General features: G+C 46.9%; 1 protein-coding gene across 1 annotated transcript in view; it reads left to right on the forward strand.

Annotated features, from left to right (window-relative positions):
- Positions 1 to 21,234, forward strand: part of PARD6G (par-6 family cell polarity regulator gamma) — a 77,949-nt gene extending 56,715 nt beyond the window's left edge. The window contains exon 3 of the mRNA XM_027525910.1: positions 18,413 to 21,234. Coding sequence (XP_027381711.1) covers positions 18,413 to 19,233 — 821 coding nt within the window. The 3' untranslated portion in view covers positions 19,234 to 21,234. The remainder of the gene's footprint in view (positions 1 to 18,412) is intronic.
- Positions 21,235 to 21,471: the final 237 nt, after the last annotated feature.

Raw genomic sequence — 21,471 nt, forward strand, 5'->3', positions numbered from 1 at the left:
AGAGCGCACCCTCCTGGCAGCCTCTGCAGCTTGGCTTGGGGGATGACATTCAAGGAAGCCATGCTGGATACCCCGAACTGTGTTCCCTGCCCCTTCTGTCTTAGATCCACGCCCTCTTGGAGCAGCAGAGCACTGGCCCCCAGCCCCTCCCATGTACCTGGTCTACACTGCAGGCCCTGGAGTCGGCACCAGGAGTGTCCCCAGAGGACCCATCCTCCTCTATCTTCCAGGCTGATCCTCACCACAAACCCAACCTCTCCTCTCCTCCCAAAGCCCCTCCTTCAGAAAACTGCTTAGGATTTCCTGTTCTCTGACCAGAAAGACATCACGGTGTGTTGCTGGGGCTCGTGGCCAGTTAGGGTCACTGGATTTAGAGATGCTGCCTGCAGCGACATCACAGAAGCGGGCCTGGGGTGGCTCACCATGCGTGTTGACCCAAAGCTCAGCAGCCTCACTTCCAGGAAGAGCCCACGGAGAGGCACGTAGAGTGGGGGCCTGTGGGGGGCCCCCACATAGAGCAGTTGGGGGGTCACATGGGTACGGAGGCCTATCCCTGCAGTGTGCACTAGACATTGCAGAGTGACAAAGACCTGTCCCACACAGACGGCACTCAAGATACAGTAAACAAAAAGAGCCGGCCGTGAACCGCACACACGCAGCACAGACCGAACTCTGTCCCAGAGCCGCACGTCGAAGCCCTAACCCCAACCTGAGGGTCTTCAGGAGGCAATTAAGGTTAAATGAGGTCACGGGAGGGGACCTGTGTCCTTCTAGAAAGAAGAGAGCCACGAGGGTACCCCCTCCACTGTGAAGAGGCCTCACAAGAATCCAGCACACAGCACCAAGTGCAGCTCCAGCCCCAGGACTAAGAATAAACTGCCTGTGGTGCTTTGCACAGCAGCTCCACCTGGCAAGCTAACACAGCTCCCCATTCCGCTCAAAACATCAAGTGTTACTGAGTGTATTTTCTACATTTGTGTCACGATGGTTAATCGTACATGTCAGCTTGACTGCCGTGAGTGACGCCCAGAGAGGCTGTGTCTGTGCTCATGTCTCCAGGAGAGATGGGCATCTGAACTGGGGACTGGCTGGGGCCAGTCTCCACCACCCCACCGGCCAGACGACCAAATGAGGACAAAGGTGAACCAGGGGGTCCTCTCTTCTGGGGCTGGAGGGTCTGCCTTTCCTGCCCTCAGACAGGGGGGTGCCCGGCCTCCATAAACACCACCATGAATCTCCTCTCCTGTCTGTGTCCACATGTGCTACCAGCTCCATGTCTCCGGAGAACCTCCCCACACAGACACGTGTTCGGTGCACGAAACAGCCTGGGAAAGTTTGCACGAGACATTTACTAGGGAGGAGCAGGAATGTCGGGGCGTTTTCTTTGTGTTTTGTGTATTTAATCCACTTGATCCAATCTGTTTAGTGTTGGCTCCCGACAGATGTCAAGCACTTTCTCTGTACATTGACTGAATGAACGAACCAGCAGGAGGGAGTGAGTCTTCCTGACGCTGTCTTCACTCCTGCCACCTCTGGAGCAGTGTGCAGGCGAGCACCGGGGTCCTGTACCTAGTGGTGTCTGCATCTAGCCTCAGAGGGAGGTTCCCTGGGCCTCGGGAGCCCTGAGGACTGAGGAGGAAGGGGTGGGACGCTCTTAGCCAGCTCGGCCTCCGGGAAAGGGTGATCCCAGCTGACGTGGCCTCTCCAGGCCTCAGGAAAGTCACCCAAGTGGCTCCTGGCCCCCTGACCTGCCTGTGTCTGTGGGCCTGAGGCTGGGCCCTGAGCACCTGGAGTGGGTTGGAGAGGGTGGTTCAGACATCCTGGCTCCATGTGCCTTTGCTTTCTTGCTCTGGAGCCCCGGGGAGGTCGAGGGTGGCTCAGAAGGAGCAAACCACTCCCTGGGCTACAGTGACCCAGCTGGGCCTCAGCCTGGCTTCTTCCATGTCCTGAAGCCATAAAGCTTCACTGGTCATTGACCTCAGAGGTCCCACCAGCAATCTAGACCCTGAATCTCGGTGGAGAATCTTGGGTGCTGCCCAGAACTGGCCACGCAGGACCTAGCACTGCTCACAGTGGGCTTTGACAGCATCTCAGCCGACTCTTTGGGGAGCGGATCAAACGTCTCGCAGAACTTGGGCATGGCTTCCTCTTGGCAGAGAAAAGTGTTTCAGAGTTGACTTTATTTTCACTTTGAGGTGCTTTCAAGATTCATCTGTTTGAGGAAATTTTTAACAGAAAACACGGACGATGGTCTGAGTCTTGTCTTCCTGGTAAACTTGTTCAGCCTCCTGGCATGCATCACCCTCACACAAGGCTGGGAAACTGGGAGGGAACGCCGTGCTTCACTTTTCAAATTAGGACTCTATGCATTGTGTGGTTGCATTGCTCATATTCTCATCATGCCGGTTCCAGCAACTTCTATTAACGCATGGTATTTTGTGTTGGGCCTCTTCTGCAGGGCAGACAGAAAAGAGCTCCTAAGACCAGATCCCGCACACACGGTGTTATTTATGTTTCTGTTTTTTAGAACCAGGGCCATAGCTACTTTTGTTTGCTGCTTTACTTAGAAATGCACAGGGACATGACCCTGGGTTAGGCGATGGCTTCCTAAATATAATACCAAAAGCACACCCAACAGAAGGAAAAATAGATAAACTGGAATTCATCAAAATGTAAAACTTCTGTGTATCAGGGGACACTATCAAGAAAATGAAAACTGACAGAATAGAATATTTTCAAGTCATATACCTTATATTTGTATCTAGAATAGAAAGAAAACCCTCACCAATGACAAAAAGGCAAAGGACCTGAACAGACATTTCTCCAGAGAAGATATTCAGATGCCAATAAGCACATGAAAAGATGAAGACAACGAGAAACAAATGTGGAGAAACTAGAGCCTTCACGCCCTGCCGACAGGAATATAAAATAGCATAGCCACCACGGAAAATAGTTCAGCGATTCCTCAAAAAGTTGAAATTATGGTTAGCATACGACCCAGCAATGTCATCCCTAGCTATCTACCCAAGAGAAATGAGCACGTGTGTCCACACAAGAACACTCACACAGCACAGCTCACAAAGGCCCAGAGTGGAGACAAGCCAAGTGTCCATCAAGGAGGCGTGAACTTAAAAAATGCGGTCCATCTGTACAGCGGAATATTATTCAGCTGTAGATAAGAAATTAACTTGAAAATACAATGCTCACTGAAAGACGTCAGACACAGAAGGCCACATACTGTATGAGTCCACTTATATGAAGTGTCCAGACGACAGAGACAGACAGTAGACGAGCATTTGCTTGGGGCTGGAGGGAGGAGGTTGTCTTGAATGGTGTTTTTTTCTGGGGTAATGAAAATGCTCTGGAATTAGATAGTGGTGATGTTTCCACAACATTGTGAATTTACTAAACACCCCGGGATTATACATTTTTAAATTGGTTTAAATGGTGAATTTTATGTCATGTGAATGTTATCTCAAGAAAGCACACAACACTTTTTAAGGCAAACGTTCAGGGAAGGAACACGGGCTGGTGAAACACACAGCTGGGCGGTGCCACTTGGCGCTCCGTGCTGACACCCCTCCATGGACTGGGGCAGGTGTGGGGGCCTGCAAGCTCCTCTGTCTTAGAGATTTTGCAGGGGAGGAGGGTGGTGTGGAAATATCCTCCTGGGGTGGGGATACCCTCTAGCTGCGTCCATGCTCACCTGCTCAAGGGATTCACAGGGGAGCAGGCAGGCACGGCCTGAGACAGTTCTCATGGGAAGAAGATACACCGACAGTGGTGACCGAGCAGTGGGTTATGGCTTTGGGGTCTTTCGAAGGAAAATTTAAACCCTATCCTGCTGATTCCTTCCTTGTGTCTCCTTGTCAGGGCCAGCGACACACACTCCATGCCCTGGACTTGGGGTGGGGAGTGGCCTAAAGAATTCTATGTCCAAGTTACCAAAAACAGGACCCAGGGGGAACTAGAACAGCTGACCCTCTGTATCCGCGGTCTCACGTCCACGGATTCGGTTGAACTGAGGACTGAAGAGGATGCGGATGCAGAGCCCACAGACACGGAGGGCCAATGGCACTGGGCCATGTAAGAGGCCTGAGCCCTCAGACACCCAGGAATGACTTACTTCGTTTTGTTTTGTTTTTCGTCAAAAGAAAGCTTGTTGTCAAGCGCCCAGCCTTTCTGAAGCTCACATGAGAGGAGTTTACTTTGAAAGAACATGTTTTAAATTGAGGGAAGCCGGGCTGGAGGACTGGAGAGCTTGTTAGGGAGGGTTTCTCCCAACTGGTGCTCCAGCCTCCGCCCTGCAACCACCGCCGTACGAGTTGGAGGTGCTCCTTCCCACCTTCCCAGCTCTCGATGGGCACCTGTGCCCCACCTGTTTTCAGGTTTCTTTGGCTGTCTGCACACCTAGCTGACGGGTGTGTCTCAGCCCACCTGCCTGCGGCTGATGCTCACCTGAGCACCCCAGGGCAGCTTCCAGGCCCGTCACCTGCTTGGCAGATGTAGGACCCGAGGTGCTACTCTGCCGCGAGGTGGTTATAAGTGAGTACTGCTAATAATAAGGGACCAAAGATTCTTAGAGTTTATCAAAAAGGGTGGATCCACAGGTGTGAATATAAGGAAGCTTTGTCACTCAGTCAGCTTTTGGGGTTGGGGGAGGAGGCTGCTGGCCGTCCCACAACCCAACCTATGTGGGAGGCAGAGAGGCTAGGAAGCTGGTTAGTCCCTGGCCCCGATGTAGGTGGAGGCCACTGCCTGAGACCTGCTGACCACCATCTGCAGTCTGGTCAACCGAGAGCCAGCCTCGGGGTTGACACAGCCTGTCCTGCTGAAGTTGCAGGGGGGTGGGTGGGGGCAGGGGGCAGGTAGGCAACTAGCATCTCTCGTGGAAAGAGGAGGGGGGGCGGGGAAGAAAAGTCAAGCAACTGGGAGCAGAACACAAGCACACAAGACACCTCTGTGCTGGTTAAAACAGATGTTGTCACCTGAGAAGCACAAGCCCCAGAAGCCAACTCTAGTTCACGGACACAGTTCAGGGTCCCTGCCTGCCCCGGACGTGGAGCTCACAGCCTCTGAGAAGGCCGCGCCCCGGGAGCCCTGTGAGCGGCCCTCAGCCCTGCTTCCTGTGCTCTCCTTCCAGGCTCCTGACACTGGTCTGTGGGGTCTCTGCAGATGGCACAGACAGTGGACCTGCCTCCCTTCGTCCCCAAGATGGCCCAGTGACCCAGGGCTACCACGGCTTCCCTGCTGGGATGATTAGCAGAGACGCTTAGACATGTGCTGAGTGTCCACGGAAAGCCCCCCAGAGCCTGTGCACCCCCTGCTAGAACAGCTGTGTCTGCCGTCGGGAGGTGCCTGTGCACCCCCTGCTAGAACAGCTGTGTCTGCCATCAGGAGGTGCCTGTGCACCCCCTGCTAGAACAGCTGTGTCTGCCGTCGGGAGGTGCCACACCCTAAAGCAGCCCCTTCTTCCCAGAGAGAACTGAAATGCAGGTTTACCTCTAGGAAGGGTCCTAGGACCACAGCTCCAAGAGGGGCCCTGACTGGCCTGAGCCCAACCCTAGCCCCACCCAAGATCTTGGTTCCGGAACCAGCTGAACCATTGCGGGCAGGAAGGGACAGACGGCCACAGACTGGCAGGTGCCAGGCTGGCATTCGGCTCCCGAGCCGTGCGTTCCTTGACCCTTAGAGCAGTTTATGCAGAGCCTGACTCTGCATTTATTTTGAGTCATTTCTTTAAAATCCTCTTTAACTTCCTTTGATTCTGGAACCAGACCTGATAAAAGCAACCATGATGCCAAACCAATGCCTGGCGCATGATCAGTGTGTGGCCCTCGGGTGCCCCTGGAGCCATCCCACCATGCTTCCTCCCACAGGGGCTCAGCAAGCCTGGGGGCTGCACTCTTGGGGGAGATGGGGGCTAACAGGACAGCTTCCTTTGAGGAAAATGGGGGGTGGGGTGGTGGGGGCCAAGACGGAACATCTGGAAGTGGCATCTGAGTCCCTGCAGCCCAGCGAATCAGAGCTAGGAGTGGAGAGAGCTGAGTGCCTGGGGTTGGGAGGTGGGGGACCCTCCAGGGAGTTCTAATCGCTGCAGGAACTGAGTTTATCAGGGGCACTGAGGGGAAAAAAACTAAGGAGACAGGTCTTGAGGCTTCAGGACAAAACTTGTGAGGAAAGAAAACTGCAGGAGTTTCAGATTCCTTTGCAATATGTGGCACATTTTGTTTTTCAGCTTATGTGGCAGACTTTTCAAATGTTGACGTTTCCAGTGTCTCTAAGAATAGACTCGTTCTGACTTGTGTTTGATCCAGCAGTGCAGCTCTTCCGGGAGGTTTCCATGTCTGCTTAATCATGGGCAGGGGAGCTGCTTGGCCTTAGCTACCCTGGACAAGCTCAGACTGGAGGCAGTATTTGCACGCAGCTGGGTGACGGCTAATTAAAGTCCCCGTGTGAGCTTCTCAACCCGTGGGGTACGCGTCACTGAAAGGTAGAAGGATGTTCTCGGGCCACTCCCCCTCCCCACTGTTCCCCTCCGCGCTCTCATTTCTGTCTGGAATCCCTTTCATTTGTAGAATTCTTTTACGCAGAAGCCAGCAGTCTGCTTGCACCACTTCCTGTGCTGTGGGTCTGGGTGCTCCTCCAGTGACAATGCAGCAGTCATTGGGGCTCTCTTGTGATCCCGACAGCGATCACACTCATTCCTCAGCTCTTCCTTCTCTCCATGATGCTAACTCTGCTAGGAGGAAAGCAGACCGCCTCAGCTTGTGTCTGGAGAAACTGAGTCAGCAGCACAAGACGGAGGACAGTGGACCCGGCTTATTGGACGGCAGGCAGGGCGCCTGGAGAGGCCCTCTCCTCCCTGCAGGCCTAGCCTAATCGGCAGGAAAAGCTGAGGACACCCCTCTGAGCACCAGGGCAGGGGCTTTCTGTCAGGTGGGCAGAATGTGCCTTGGTTTCTACATTTGTCTGGAGCTTCCCAACTTGAGCAGTTACAAGAACGGAGGGGAGTGGGTGGGTGGAAGTGTGGCCTGTAGGCGTGAGGTGTCTGGGTGCTGAGGTCCGGCACGGCCTGGCCAAGGCCACAGCCACCTGCCTCCCACACTTTATTTGAGGGCTTTTTATTGTCTCATTGATCTGTGTCTGTTTTGTGCCAGTACCATATGGTTTTGGTTAGTATAGCTTTATAATAGCCTGGACTCAGGGAGCATGTTACCTTCAGCTCTGTTCTTCTCAAGATTGTTTTGGCTATTCAGGTTTTCTGTGTTTCCATACATATTTTTTAATTACTTGTTCTAGTTCTGTGGAAAGTCTCATGGGTATTTTGACAGGGATTGCATTACATCTGTAGATTGCCTTGAGCAGTACGGTTATTTTCACAGTATTATGATGACTCTTCCAATCAACAGCGTATGTTTCCTTCTGTCTGTGTCATCATTAACTCCTTTCGTTAGTGTCTTCTAGTTTTCCAAGCACAGGTCCTTTACCTCCTGGGATTTATTCCTATGTAATTTATTCTCTTTTGATATGACTATTTTGAATATTAATTTTGTATGCTGCAACCTTATTGAATTAATTGATGAGGCCTAGTAAGTTTTTGGTGGCATCTTTAGGATTTTCTATGTATAGGATCATGTTATCTTTAAATAGTGACAGTTTTATTTCTTTCCAATTTGGATTCCTCTTTTTGCTTTTTCTTGTCTGCTCTGCTTAGGACATCTAATACAATGTTGAATATAACTGGTGAAAGTTGGCAATCTTGTTTTCTTCCTCATCTTAGGGAAAATGCTTTGAGCATTTCACTATTGAGTATGATGTTAGGTGTGGGCTTATCCTATATGACCTTTCTTCAGTTCAGTTCAATCGCTCAGTCATGTCCAACTCTTTGCGACCCCATGGACTGTAGCACGCCAGGCCTCCCTGTCCATCACCAACCCCGGGAGTTTACCCAAACTCATGTCCACTGAGTCGGTGATGCCATCCAACCATCTCATCCTCTGTCGTCCCCTTCTCCTGCCTTAAATCTTTCCTAGCATCAGCGTCTTTTCAAATGAGTCAGCTCTTTGCATCAGGTGGCCAAAGTATTGGAGTTTCAGCTTCAGCATCAGTCCTTCCAATGAACATTCAGGACTGATTTCCTTTAGGATGGACTGGTTGGATTTCCTTGCAGCTCAAGGGACTCTCAAGAGTCTTCTCCAACACCACAGTTCAAAAGCATCAATTCTTTGGCACCCAACTTTCTTTATACTCCAACTCTCATATCCATACAAGACTACTGGAAAAACCATAGCCTTAACTAGACGGACCTTTGTTGGCAAAGTAATGTCTCTGCTTTTTAATATGCTGTCTAGGTTGATCATACCTTTTCTTCCAAGGAGTAAGTGTCTTTTTATTTCATGGCTGCAGTCACCATTTGCAGTGATTTTGGAGCCCAAAAAAATAAAGTCTGACACTGTTTCCACTGTTTCTCCATCTATTTGCCATGAAGTGACAAGACTGGATGCCATGATCTTTATTTTCTGAATGTTGAGCTTTAAGGTAACTTTCCACTCTCCTCTTTCACTTTCACCAAGAGGCTCTTTAATTCTTCTTCACTTTCTGCCATAAGGGTAGTGTCATCTGCATATATGAGGTTATTGATATTTCTCCCAGCAATCTTGATTTCAGCTTGCACTTCATCCAGCCCAGCGTTTCTCACGATGTACTCTGCATAGAAGTTAAATAAGCACAGTGACAATATTCAGCCTTGACATACTCCTTTTCCTATTTGGAACCAGTCTGTTGTTGCATGTCCAGTTTGAACTGTTGCTTCCTGATCTGCATACAGGTTTCTCAAGGGGCAGGTCAGGTGGCCTGGTATTCCCATCTCTTTCAGAATTTTCCACAGTTTATTGTGATCCACACAGTCAAAGGCTTTGGCATAGTCAATAAAGCAGAAATAGATGTTTTTCTGGAACTCTCTTGCTTTTTCCATGATCCAGCAGGTGTAGGCAATTCGATCTCTGGTTCCTCTGCCTTTTCTAAAACCAGCTTGAACATCTGGAAGTTCACGATTCACATATTGTTCAAGCCTGTCTTGGAGAATTTTGAGCATTACTATGCTAGCATCTGAGATGAGTGCAAATGTGCGGTAGTTTGAGCATTCTTTGGCATTGCCTTTCTTTGGGATTGGAATGAAAACTGACCTTTTCCAGTCCTGTGGCCACTGCTGAGTTTTCCAACTTTGCTGGCATATTAAGTGCAGCACTTTCACAGCATTATCTTTCAGGATTTGAAATAGCTCAACTGGAATTCCATCACCTCCACTAGCTTTGTTCGTAGTGATGCTTCCTAAGGCCCACTGGACTTCACATTCCAGGATGTCTGGCTCTAGGTGAGTGATCACACCATTGTGATTATCTTGGTCATGAAGCTCTTTTTTGTACAGTTCTTCTGTGTATTCTTGCCACCTCTTCTTAATATCTTCTGCTTCTGTCCATACCATTTCTGTCCTTTATTGAGCCCATCTTAGCATGAAATGTTCCCTTGGTATCTCTAATTTTCTTGAAGAGATCTCTAGTCTTTCCCATTCTGTTGTTTTCCTCTATGTCTTTGCACTGATCACGGAGGAAGGCTTTCTTATCTCTCCTTGCTATTCTTTGGAACTTGGCATTCAAATGGATATATCTTTCCTTTGCTTGTCACTTCTCTTCTTTTCACAGCTATTTGTAAGGCCTCCTCAGACAGCCATTTTGCTTTTTTGCATTTCTCTTTCTTGAGGATGGTCTTGCTCCCTATCTCCTGTACAATGTCACGAATCTCTGTCCATAGTTCATCAGGCACTCTATCAGATCCAGTTCCTTAAATCTATTTCTCACTTCCACTGAATAATCATTAGGGATTTGATTTAGGTCATACCTGAATGGTCTAGTGGTATTCCCAATTTCTTCAATTTAAGTGTGAATTTGGCAATAAGTTCATGATCTGAGCCACAGTCAGCTCCCAGTCTTGTTTTTGCTGACTCTATAGAGCTTCTCCATCTGTGGCTGCAAAGAATATAATCAATCTGATTTCAGTGTTGACCATCTGGTGATGTCCATGTGTAGAGTCTTCTCTGTGTTATTGGAAGAGAGTGTTTGCTGTGACCAGTACATTCTCTTGGCAAAACTCTGTTAGCCTTTGACCAGCTTTGTTTTGTACTCCAAGGCTAAATTTGCCTATTACTCCAGGTGTTTCTTGACTTCCTACTTTTGCATTCCAGTCCCCTATAATGAAAAGGACATCTTTTTTGGGTGTTAATTCTAGAAGGTCTTGTAGGTCTTCATAGAACCATTCAACTTCAGCTTCTTCAGCATTACTGGTTTGGGCATGGACTTGGATTACCGTGATATTGAATGATTTGCCTTGGAAACGAACAGAGATCATTCTGTCATTTTTGAGACTGCATCCAAGTACTGCATTTCGGACTCTCTTGTTGACTTTGATGGTTCCTCCATCTCTTCTAAGGGATTCTTGCCCACAATAGTAGATATAATGGTCATCTGAGTTAAAATCACCCATTCCAGTCCATTTTAGTTCGCTGATTCCTAGAATTTCAACATTCACTCTTGCCATTCTCCTGTTTGACCACTTCCAATTTGCCTTGATTCGTGGACCTAACATTCCAGGTTCCTATGCAATATTGCTCTTTACAGTATCGGACCTTGCTTCCATCACCAGTCACATCCACAGCCTTGTCTAACGCAATGAAACTATGAGCCATGCCATGTAGGGCCACCCAAGGCAGACAGGTCGTGATGGAGAGTTCTGACAGAATGTGATCCACTGGAGAAGGGAATGGAAAACCACTTTAGTATTCCTGCCTTCAGAACTAAACCATACTTGCTTCCCTGGGATGAATCCTGTGTAATCGTGGTGTATGATCTTAATATATTGTTGGGTTCAGTTTGCTAACATTTTTTTGAGAATATTTGTATCTATGCTCATCAGAGATATTGGCCTATAATTTTCTTTTTTGATAGCTTTTTCTTGATGAGTCTTGCTAAAAATTTATCAATTTTATTTATCTTTTCAGAGGACCAGCTCCTAGTTTCATCTGTTCTATTTTTTAAGTCTCTATTTCATTTATTTCTGCTGATCTTTATGATTTATTTCCTTCTACTAACTTTGGGTTTTGTTTGTTCTTTTTCTAGTTCCCTTGTGTGAAAGGTTAGGTTGTCTGAGATGTTTCTTGTTTCCTTAGGTAGGCTTGTATTACTGTAAACTTTTCTTACGTTTGCTGTGTCCCATAGATTTTGGATCAGTGTGTTTTTATTTTCATTTGTCTCCAAATATTTTTTATTTCATCTTACTAAAGATCCATTGGTTCTTTAGTAGTATATTGTTTAGCCCCTACATGCTTTTGTCTTTTGCTGTTTTTTTTTTTTTTTTCTTGTAGTTGGTTTTGTCGTCTCATAGCATAGTGGTTGGAGAAGATGCTTGACATGATTTCAATGTTTTAAAATTCAGACTTATTTTATGGCCCAGCATGTGATCTATCCATGTGCACTTGAAAAGAATGCATATTCTGATGCTTTTGGGTGGAATTATATAAGTCCATGTAATCTAATGTGTCATCTAAGACCAGTTTCCTTAATGACTTTCTGTCTGATCTGTTTATGTTGTTGTTGTTTAGTTTCTCAGCTGTGTCTGACTCTTTGCAACCCCATAGACTACAGCCTGCCAGGCTCCTCTGTCCATGGGACTTCCCAGACAGGAATACTGGAGTGGGTTGCCATTTCCTTCTCCAGGAGGTCTTCTCAACCCAGGGACTGAACCCACATTTCCTGCACTGGCAGGCGGATTCTTACCACTGAGCCACCAGGGACGCCCTTGCTGATGTTAGTGGGATGTTAAAGACCCTCACTATTACTGTGCTGCTGTCAGTTTCTCCCTCTGTGTCTGTTAACATTTGCTTTCTGTATTTAGGTGCTACCGTGTTGAGTATGTATATATCTACAACTATTATATCGTTTTACTTGGGTGATACCTTGATCATTACTTAATGTCGTTCTTTGTTACTTGTTACAGTCTATCTTAACATCGATATTTGTCTAGTATTCTTATTTTGGCTTTATTTCCATTTCCGTTTGCATGGAATAAATTTTGTCTATCCCCTTTCAATCTGTGTGTGTTCTTAGATATGAAGTGAGTCTCCTGCAACATATACATGGCTCTTGTTTTTGTAGGCATTCAGCCATTCTGTATCTTTTGATTGAAGGATTTAGTCCATTTACATTGAAAGTAATTATTAATAGGTACATACTTATTGTCACTTTAGTTAATTTTGAGTTGCTTTGTGCCAGGGTCCAGCCCCGGCTGATCCAGGGTATTCGAAGGAGAGACGGCGTATTTATTTAAATATTTATCAAAGATATAAAGAGTAATAGAATGAGGATAGCTCAGTGAGGAAATTCAGTGGAGAAAAGAGGCTGAGTAGCTTGGTTTACGCGGGAGACCAATAAAACTTCAAGACAAGAAGTTTGCACCACTTACGTAGGCTGCAGGCATCCTTCCGTTCTCCCGAAGGAGAGGAGACACTGAGGCCTCCCCGGTCGGATCTTAGAAGCCCAGGCATAATTAGTAAGCATGGCGGGTTCCTCACTCCAGATGGAGACTCAGCCAGAATTTGAGAGAGAGAGCGACATGGGGAGACCAAGTTCAGTGAACAAGGCCCACACTTTATTTTCCAAAGTAGTTTTTATACCTTAAGTTATGCATAGAAGATAATGGGGGAAGGGGTAGAGTCATGCAAGGACAGCAGTTCCTGATCCTAATCGAAGCCAGGCTTTCAAACTTATCATATGCAAAAGTTTAGGTGATTTACATCATCTTCTGGCCAGGAGGCCTGTTAACATTTTAAGAAACTTATTTTTCTCTAAAAGTGATTATTCTAAAGTCAGGCGCCAGCCTCCAAAAAAGCATTGGATAAAGTTGCATTCCTATAGGGCAAAGGTGAGGTGGGCTCAATCAAGAAAAGAATTAACTCAAGGGTCCAAGGTTACAAACATTGAGGCTATTACTTACATTTCTATACACCCATTATATCAATCAATACACTGCCAAGGACACAGTAGGTAAGGGATACGGAAACCTAGCAGCAAACATTGGCCCAACAAGTGAAAAACCCTTCACCAATACAATTTCTAATCAATCTTTTAACTGCTCAAAGGAATCTGTATTTAAACAGTTTAAAACATCTCATGCCTCTCACAGTTGGGAGGCTCTGAGCAATAGCATGTGGCCGGAAAAACCTATTCAGGCAGGCTAGAGGATTTCCAAAGGAGTTTGTAGGTTGAAACACTGTCACACCCAGGAATTATTAACTGGAGCTATAAGCTAACTCTTTTTTCAGAGAGAGGTAGTGGGGGACAGCCCCCAGTAAAGTCAGAGGTGTAGGTGAGAGCACAAAGCAGAAAGTAGGCAGACTCTGGTTTTCGGGGGTAGATGCTTGAGAATTTCCAGGGGGACTCCTGAGGCTCGATCTCACCTTTGCGTATGCCGAGCCTCCTTCCTCATGACCTTTGCCACGGGCGGAGTTCCTCACGCTGGCTCCTGGCAGTGATAGACTTCCAGTTGAGCTATTCCAGATCCTGAAAGATTATGCTGTGAAGGTGCTGCACTCAATATGCAATATGCACTCAATATGCACTCAATATGCAATATGCCGGCTCCCGGCAGCTTTGTAGGTCTTTTTTGATCCTTTCTTCTTTTGTTCCCTTGTCTTTTGATAGTATCTTTAATGTTATGTTTGAAAATTTTTCTCTTTTGTTTGTGTTATAGGTTTTTGGTTTGTGGTTACCATGAGGGATGATAAGTTGTTGATCTTGCAATTCCAAACACATTTAAACAACTGCAGTTTTACTCCCCTCCCCCCACAATTACTGTTTGACATCACATTTTACATATTTTTTGTTTTTCTATCCCTTAACTACCTATTGCAGATACAGATGATGTACTGCTTTTGTCTTTTAACTTTCCTACTACCATTGTATGTGGTAGGTTTACTATCTTTCCTATATATTTGGTTTTACTGGTGAGCTTTCTTCCTTTCGTAGTTTTCATGTTTCGAGTTGTAGTCTTTTCTTGTGTGCTTAAAGAAGTCCTTTTAACATTTCTTGTAAGGCTGGTTTCATGGTGCTGAACTCTTTTAGCTTTTGCCTAGCTGTAAAACTTTTGATTTCCATCAGATCTGAATGAGAACCTTGCTAAGTAGAATATTCTTGGTTGTAGGTTTTTCCCTTTCATCACTTTAAATATATGGTGCCACTCCCTTCTGGCTTGCAGAGTTTCTGCTGAAAAGCCCCTTGTGTGTTGCTTTTGTTTTTTCCTTTAATATTAATGCTGCCATTAATATTCTCTGCCACGAATATTCTCTTCATCACAATTTCTGCCATTTTAATTACAAATTATCTTTGTGTGGTCCTCTTTGGATTGATCCTGCGTGGGCTTTCTACTTCCTGGACCTGGATGTCTGCTTCCTTTCCCAGGTTAGGGAAGTTTTCAGCTAGTATATCCTAAATGTATTTTCAGCCCCTTTTTCTATTTCTGGGGCCCCTTTGATGCAAATGTTAGTATAGTTGATATTATCCTAGAGACCTCTTAAACTATCCTCATTTTATTTTTTTCTGTTCAGCTTGCACTACTCTGATTTCCACTGCTCTGTCTACCAACTCGCTGATCCAGACCTGTATCATTTAATCTGCTGTTGATTCCTTCTAGTGTATTTTCATTTTAGTTATTGTATGTCTCTGATCATTCTTTATATTTTCTTGCTTTTTGTTTAAAATTAATAACTTTTCAATCTGCTCATCCATTCTTCTCCCAAGTTCTTTGATTACCTTGATGATATTACCATGAGCTATTTACCAGGTAAATTGCTTATCTATTTCTCTTGGTTCTTATGGGTTGTTTTTTTTTGTTTGTTTGTTTTTTCATTTGGAATCTGTTCCTCTATTGCCTCATTTTGCCTAATTTGCTGTTTTTATTTCTGTGTATCTCATATGTTGGTTACATTTCCTGATCTTAGAGAAGCAGCCTTTTTTAGGAGATGTCATGCTCCTTGCAGCACACACCTCTCTGGTCACCAGAGCAATATGCTGCGTGAGGGCTTGTGGGCTCTTCTGTTGCAGCAGGATGACCCTATGGGCAGTCTGGTAGGTGCAGCTGGCCCTGTCTGCTGGTTTGCCAGGCTCTACTGTGGGTGGAGACCACTGGCCTCTGGGTGGCAGAGCCAGGTCACAGGGCAGCTGGCTGCAGAACCCTGCCTGCCTGCAGGTCTAGTGCTCACTGTTGGGTGGAGCCTGGTTCCAGGGTGGATGGCTGCAGAACCAGATTTCCTGGATCTAATGTTGGCCAGTTGGTGGGTAGGTTCTCCAGTATCCCAAAGCTGATACCGGCCTGCTGGTGAATGGGACTTTCTCCTTGGGCAGCTGGCTGAGGATTCTAAGGTATCTCAGAGCTGCTGTTGGCTTTAAGGTAACTGATTCTGGGGACCGGGGGTCCAGGGGTTAGTTCTGGCTCACTGGTGGTTGAAGCCAGGTCCTGAGGCCTCTCACTGAAAGGCCATTGGGGTTTCATAGCAGGTTTCATCCCACTGTTGGTGGGGGCGAGGGGGGCGTTGACGGCTGGATCCTGAGATATCCTGAGACTGTGGCCAGTTTGCTGATGGCCTGAGAGCTGATAAGGCAAGCTGCAATAATCCTATGGCCAGTGTCCACCCACTGGTGGGTGAAGCTGGGTCCTGGAGTCTCTGGTTGTGGTGTTCCTGGGGCTGGTGTCTGTCTGCTGGTGGCCAGGGCTCAGGGGGCTCTGAGGCTCGTTGGTGAGCAAAGGTAGGTCCTGGAGTCTCTAGCTGCGGTGTTCCTAGGGGAACCCTGGCTGTAGCTCCAGTGTGTGGTGCCAGGGCCTTCTGGTGGAGAAGGTGTTTGCAGGAGTAGCTGTGGACTCAGGGGGTCTTTAGGCAACCTGCATGCTGGTAGGTGGGGCTGTGTCCCTGCCCAGCTCCCAGTGCTGGTGCCTTCAGACTGTTGGGCAGGGGATGGGCTGGGTCCTAAAGCTAATAAGCTAGAGGGAGAAGTCAAAGATGGCACTTTCTAGTGCTAGAGTCCATGTGACAGAATGAGTTCCCCTAAATGGCGGCCACCAGCATCTGTGTCCCTAGGGTGATCTGCAGTCACCTTCTACCTACCCAGGAGACTCTCTGAGATCAACAGGTGGGTCTGCCCCAGCCTCCTTTCATATTACTGCTTCTGAGTTCTGGAGCATGTAAAATTACATTGTGTCTTAATTAAGTTTGATTATATTGTCATCTTGGGTCTCTTTGACTTCTTCTTAGAGTTCGTTGAGCATGGGCTTTTACATTTGCACATTTCATCACATTTGGGAGTTTTTAGCCATTATTTCTTCAAATAGTCCCTCCACCCTTTTCTGTTCTCCTGCTGCTGCTGCTGCTAAGTCGCATCAGTCGTGTCCAACTCTGTGCGACCCCATAAATGGCAGCCCACCAGGCTCCTCCATCCCTGGGATTCTCCAGGCAAGAACACTGGAGTGGGTTGCCATTTCCTTCTCCAATGCATGAAAGTGAAAAGTGAAAGTGAAGTTGCTCAGTTGTGTCTGACTCTTAGCGACCCCATGGACTATAGCCTACCAGGCTCCTCCGTCCATGGGATTCTCCAGGCAAAAGTACTGGAGCAGGTTGCCATTGCCTTCTCCGCTTCTCCTTCTGAGAGTTTCACAAACTACACGTCAGTTTGCTTAATGATGTCCCGGTGATTGCTTAGGCTCTGTTCACTTTTCTTTAACCTTTTGTTGTTTTTCCTCAGAAAGGATAATTTCTACTGTCCTGTCTTCAAGTTCACTAATTCCTTCTTCTGCCTGCTCAAATCTGCCTTGGAATCCCCCATTCACTACTTTCCATTATTGTAATTTCATCTCCAGAATTTCAATTTAGTTTCCTTTTAGGTTTTCTATCTCTCTCTTGATATTTCCATTTTGTTCACACATTGTTTTCTTGATTTGCCCTATATCTTTTTGTTTTTAATCATGTCTTAGGCCATTGTTTTAAAGTCTTTGTCTAGTAAATCTGCCATCAGGTTGTTTCGGGGACCGTTTCTACTACGATTTTCCTTTGAGTTGGGGCACACTCTTGTTTCTTTGTAGGCTTTGTGATTCTCTGTTGTTGCTGAACAATGGGGATTCATAATGTGGTAGCTCTGGAAATTATATTGTACCCCTTCCCCAGGATTTGCTATGGTTGTTTTTCTAATTTTTTTTTAATTGTTGTAGACTGTCTTTGTGCTGAGTATCAGCATTAAAGTGTGAACTTAAGGTCTTCTAAGGTCCTTTCTGAGCCTTTCCTTGAGCATGCACAGTCACTTTCTAACTTTCCCTATATATGCAGCTGTTTTTAATGTCCTGGACTTTAAGCTTTGGCTCCCAAAGTGGGAAAAGGTGAAAAATGAAGGGAGAGAAAGGGTGCCAGTCCTCTCACTCTCTGGAATGTTCCTTCAGGTGGAAGGGGGGGGGGCTTGCAACAACACAGGGAGGTGCAGCAAAAGCCACCCACCCGTCTACACCTTTGTGATGAGAAGGATCAATCAGTAGTCAGAGAAGATACCTGATGTTTGGAGGACAGGTCCCACAAACTGCTCCAGGATCAGTGCACAGCTGCCTGCCAGGGTGCTGGGGGTGGACTCGGTAGCTGCTACTGCACTGAGAGTTGAATTACCCAGAATTGAGTTCAATTAGCAGCCAGCTCTTCCCTTGGAAGTTGAGCCTTCAACAGACTCTCAAGTTCCAAATTAGTTACATCAGACAGACTCTGCCCCTGCCATTGCTGTCCAGGTGGGGGGCCATTCCTGGAGTCCCTGCTCCACTGTCACTGCAGAATCCAGCCAGGCACGTTTAAACCTTGCATCTACTGTTAATTGTCTTAACCTTTCAACCATTCTGTTGGTTGCCTGTAGAGCTGAATTTAGGGAGGTGATTGTGCTTGAACTTGGCATCCAACATTTGCCTGGTGAATACTGTTGGGCCAGTTTGGCCGATGGCAGGATTGCTGTGGGCTCATCAAAACCACTAGTGAAGCTAGTAGCCTGCATGTCATCCAAGAAGCTGAGACTCTCCCAAAAACTGACATGTGACAAGATGAATTGATGATTCAGCTCCAAGGCATGTGTGGGAGTTCTGTGTTTTAGTTAGTTCTTTACTCCATTTGATTTGCTCACCGTCTCAGACTTCCTAGGATCACACAACACATCAGAGAGGTGGTGGGAGGCGAGCTGCAGAAAGTCAGGACTTACCTGACACTCTGAGTGTTCAGTGCAGCCTGACTTGTGCTTCCCCGCTGCCCCCGATCTGTGCTCTCACTGTCCTCTCTGTGCTTTTCCAGAAGAGGCTGAGCACTGCAGCTTTGGGGCGGGCTCGCTGTCCAGGCGGCGGCGCCCACTGGCCCTGCGGGAAGATGGCCCCCGCCGGCGCACACACCTGCACATCGGCCTGCCACACGACTTCCGCCCGGTGTCCTCCATCATCGACGTGGACATCGTTCCTGAGACGCACCGCCGCGTGAGGCTGTACCGGCACGGCTGCCAGAAGCCGCTGGGCTTCTACATTCGCGACGGCACGAGTGTGCGTGTGGCCCCGCAGGGGCTGGAGAAGGTGCCTGGCGTCTTCATCTCCCGCATGGTGCCTGGTGGCCTCGCCGAGAGCACCGGGCTGCTGGCCGTGGATGACGAGGTCCTGGAGGTGAACGGGATTGAGGTGGCTGGGAAGACACTGGACCAGGTCACGGACATGATGATCGCCAACAGCCACAACCTCATCGTGACGGTCAAGCCCGCCAACCAGAGGAACAACGTGGTGCGGGGCAGCCGTGCCTCAGGCAGCTCCGGCCGCTCGTCGGACAGCACAGCCAGCCGCCACAGCCTGCCCGCGGCCCATGTCCTGCAGAACTTGCCCCCGGACGAGATGGAGAGCGACGAGGAGGCCGACGTGGTCCTCGAGGGCGTGCTGGAGCCCCGGCTGGCCCCCAGGCCGCCTCCAGGCAGCCTCACGCGCGTCAACGGCGCAGGCCTGGCGCCCAGCCTACACAGCCCTGGGCGGGAGGGCAGCGTCCAGAGGCTTCTCAGCTCCCTCCGCTCTGACCCTCGCCACAGCCTGGCCCTGCCCCCGGGAGGGGTGGAGGAGCACGGGCCGGCGGTCACCCTGTAGGGCCAGGCACCAGACAGCTCAGTTTACCAAGGAGAAACACTTCTAAAATTCTATTCCAATTTTAAAATAAGAAAAAATTATATACTTCACTCCTCCTATTTGTTGTTTTTACTTATCCCTCCCTTTTCATCCATAACCCTATTCTTTCTTTCAACTCATGAATAGAAAAAAACTTTATAGAGTTTCTCCGTAGAATATAAAATACACACACGTGCACAGTCTATACTGGCCCAGGTGCCAGGTCCAGCACCTTTGTGAAGTGGTAGAAATGACCTAAGCGCAGAAAATATTTCATTTTTAAATTTTAAAAACATACTTTTTTTTTAAATGAAGCCTTTAAATTACTTTTGTATTGGGTTGGCAAAAAATCTCATTCGGGTTTTTCTGTAAGATGCTATGAGAAAGCCCAAGGAAACTTTTTGGCCAACTCAGTAAATAGTCGTCATGTTTTCACTGTGCTTCCTGCCGACTTGCACTGATCCTGCTGATGGGCCAGAAGGCTGTGAAGACAGAATGTGGCAAGAAGGCAGAGACTGGAATTTAAGAGCAAGTGCACCCAAACCTATACTAAGCATGACTGCAGAGGATGAATTTCAGAATTTCACAGTTTGTAGTCCTGTCTCAAATAGCCAAGTGGGTGTTGAACTCCCACACCTCGCTGGGAAGAGAGAACCCATGTGAAGTGGTCATGGTGATCGTGGCGGGGGACTCGCCCTGTGGGCAACTTTGTGAGACCTTTGAAGGTGAATTTAACTTTGGAAGAGAGTGGAAGGTGCAGCTCACCATCTGTGATCAAAAGCCATTATCTACTCTGAGATAAACACCACTCTGTTCCTGGGACTGTGATTCTGAGGGTGGTTTTGACATGTTTCCATGAGGAATGGTGGCCAAGCCAGCCACATGTCACTCGGGCCTCTGAGAGGTCTCAGCCATTCAGATGTATGCGTTCTGCATCTTTCCTTTTAAATAACAAGTCACATGAAGTGTAAAGATTTTTAACACAGAGTAAATTCATTGTCACTTCCCTTTGATATTTGATCAATATTTACATATTTAGTAATCTTAAAGGTTTATTCATGTTTCATCCAAATTTTATATGTATTTTTGCTTGAACCCAGTGTTGAGGAGAAAATGTTACATTTATCCTTTGAAAACTAAACTTTCACCCAAAAAAGTTTCCATGTAAATACAGGTAGATGTATTTTTGTAGGTTGCCCTTTGGGAAACTATGCAGCTGCTTCTCCTGTGGTCTAGCACCCCCTGCTGGTCAGTGGCAGAACTGACTTTATGGATGTCAGTTTGATAACAGATGTCAAACCGTGTATCACAATGTTTTTATTTCTCCTGAATTCATTAAGTGAAAAGAAAGTTATTTTTCTCTTAGAAACTATTTATTGGACATAAATAGCTTTTACTGAGTAGCTGTGGTCTCCTGCACCTTTGTTTTTGTTATTTGTATGCCAAGATCACTGTCTGTTTTGGTCCTAAAATACAGGGAAGACCAAGGATGCTCCTCCTCTGAGGTCTAGGACCCCCAAGTTTATGGGCTCCAATGAACTGTATGAGCATTTGGGGGCCCCAGGAGTAGGAAGTATTTCTTTTACTATGACACGTGTCATAGAACCAAAACTCTAAGGCAAAGTTTCTATCACTAAGTTATTGCTGGTCACTGAATATCTTCTCAAAAAACAAGGTGTGTTACCAAGAAGGAAAGTTATATTTCTTACCGTATCTTAAGTTTTTAAACAAATGTGAATAATTTTTTAAAGGAAAAAAAAAGGCTTATGCTGAGATTTGTGTGCTATTGCTCATAATTTTAGGAGTTACAAATTGTCTTGAGCAGCTGCTTGAGTGTATTTTTCTACCCAAGTCTATATTTCTGCAATTTTCTTCTTAAAAAAAAGAAAAAGACAAAAAAAAAAAAAAAACTATGTTGTATACACTTGAAAGTCTTCTTGGTTTTTATATATCAAAGAATAAAAACTCTTTCTTTGCTTTTAATATTTTCCAGCTGGTTCTAAATATCGGAGAGCATGTGTGTTAACGATCAGCAGAGATAAACTTACCCTCAGGATGAAACGCCTCTAATGTTTACCAAGTGCCTCTCGTGTGCCAGGTTTGTTCCCTTGGTGCTCACGCATTCTTCACAGGAAAGCACCAGTAGCCCTACTTTACAGAGGGAAAAATGGGCTCAGACTGAAGTAGGCAGTAGGGCATTTCAAATGACAAACTGCACTC

Source organism: Bos indicus x Bos taurus, chromosome 24 (genome assembly GCF_003369695.1).
Source record: "Bos indicus x Bos taurus breed Angus x Brahman F1 hybrid chromosome 24, Bos_hybrid_MaternalHap_v2.0, whole genome shotgun sequence".
Lineage (NCBI taxonomy): Eukaryota > Metazoa > Chordata > Mammalia > Artiodactyla > Bovidae > Bos > Bos indicus x Bos taurus.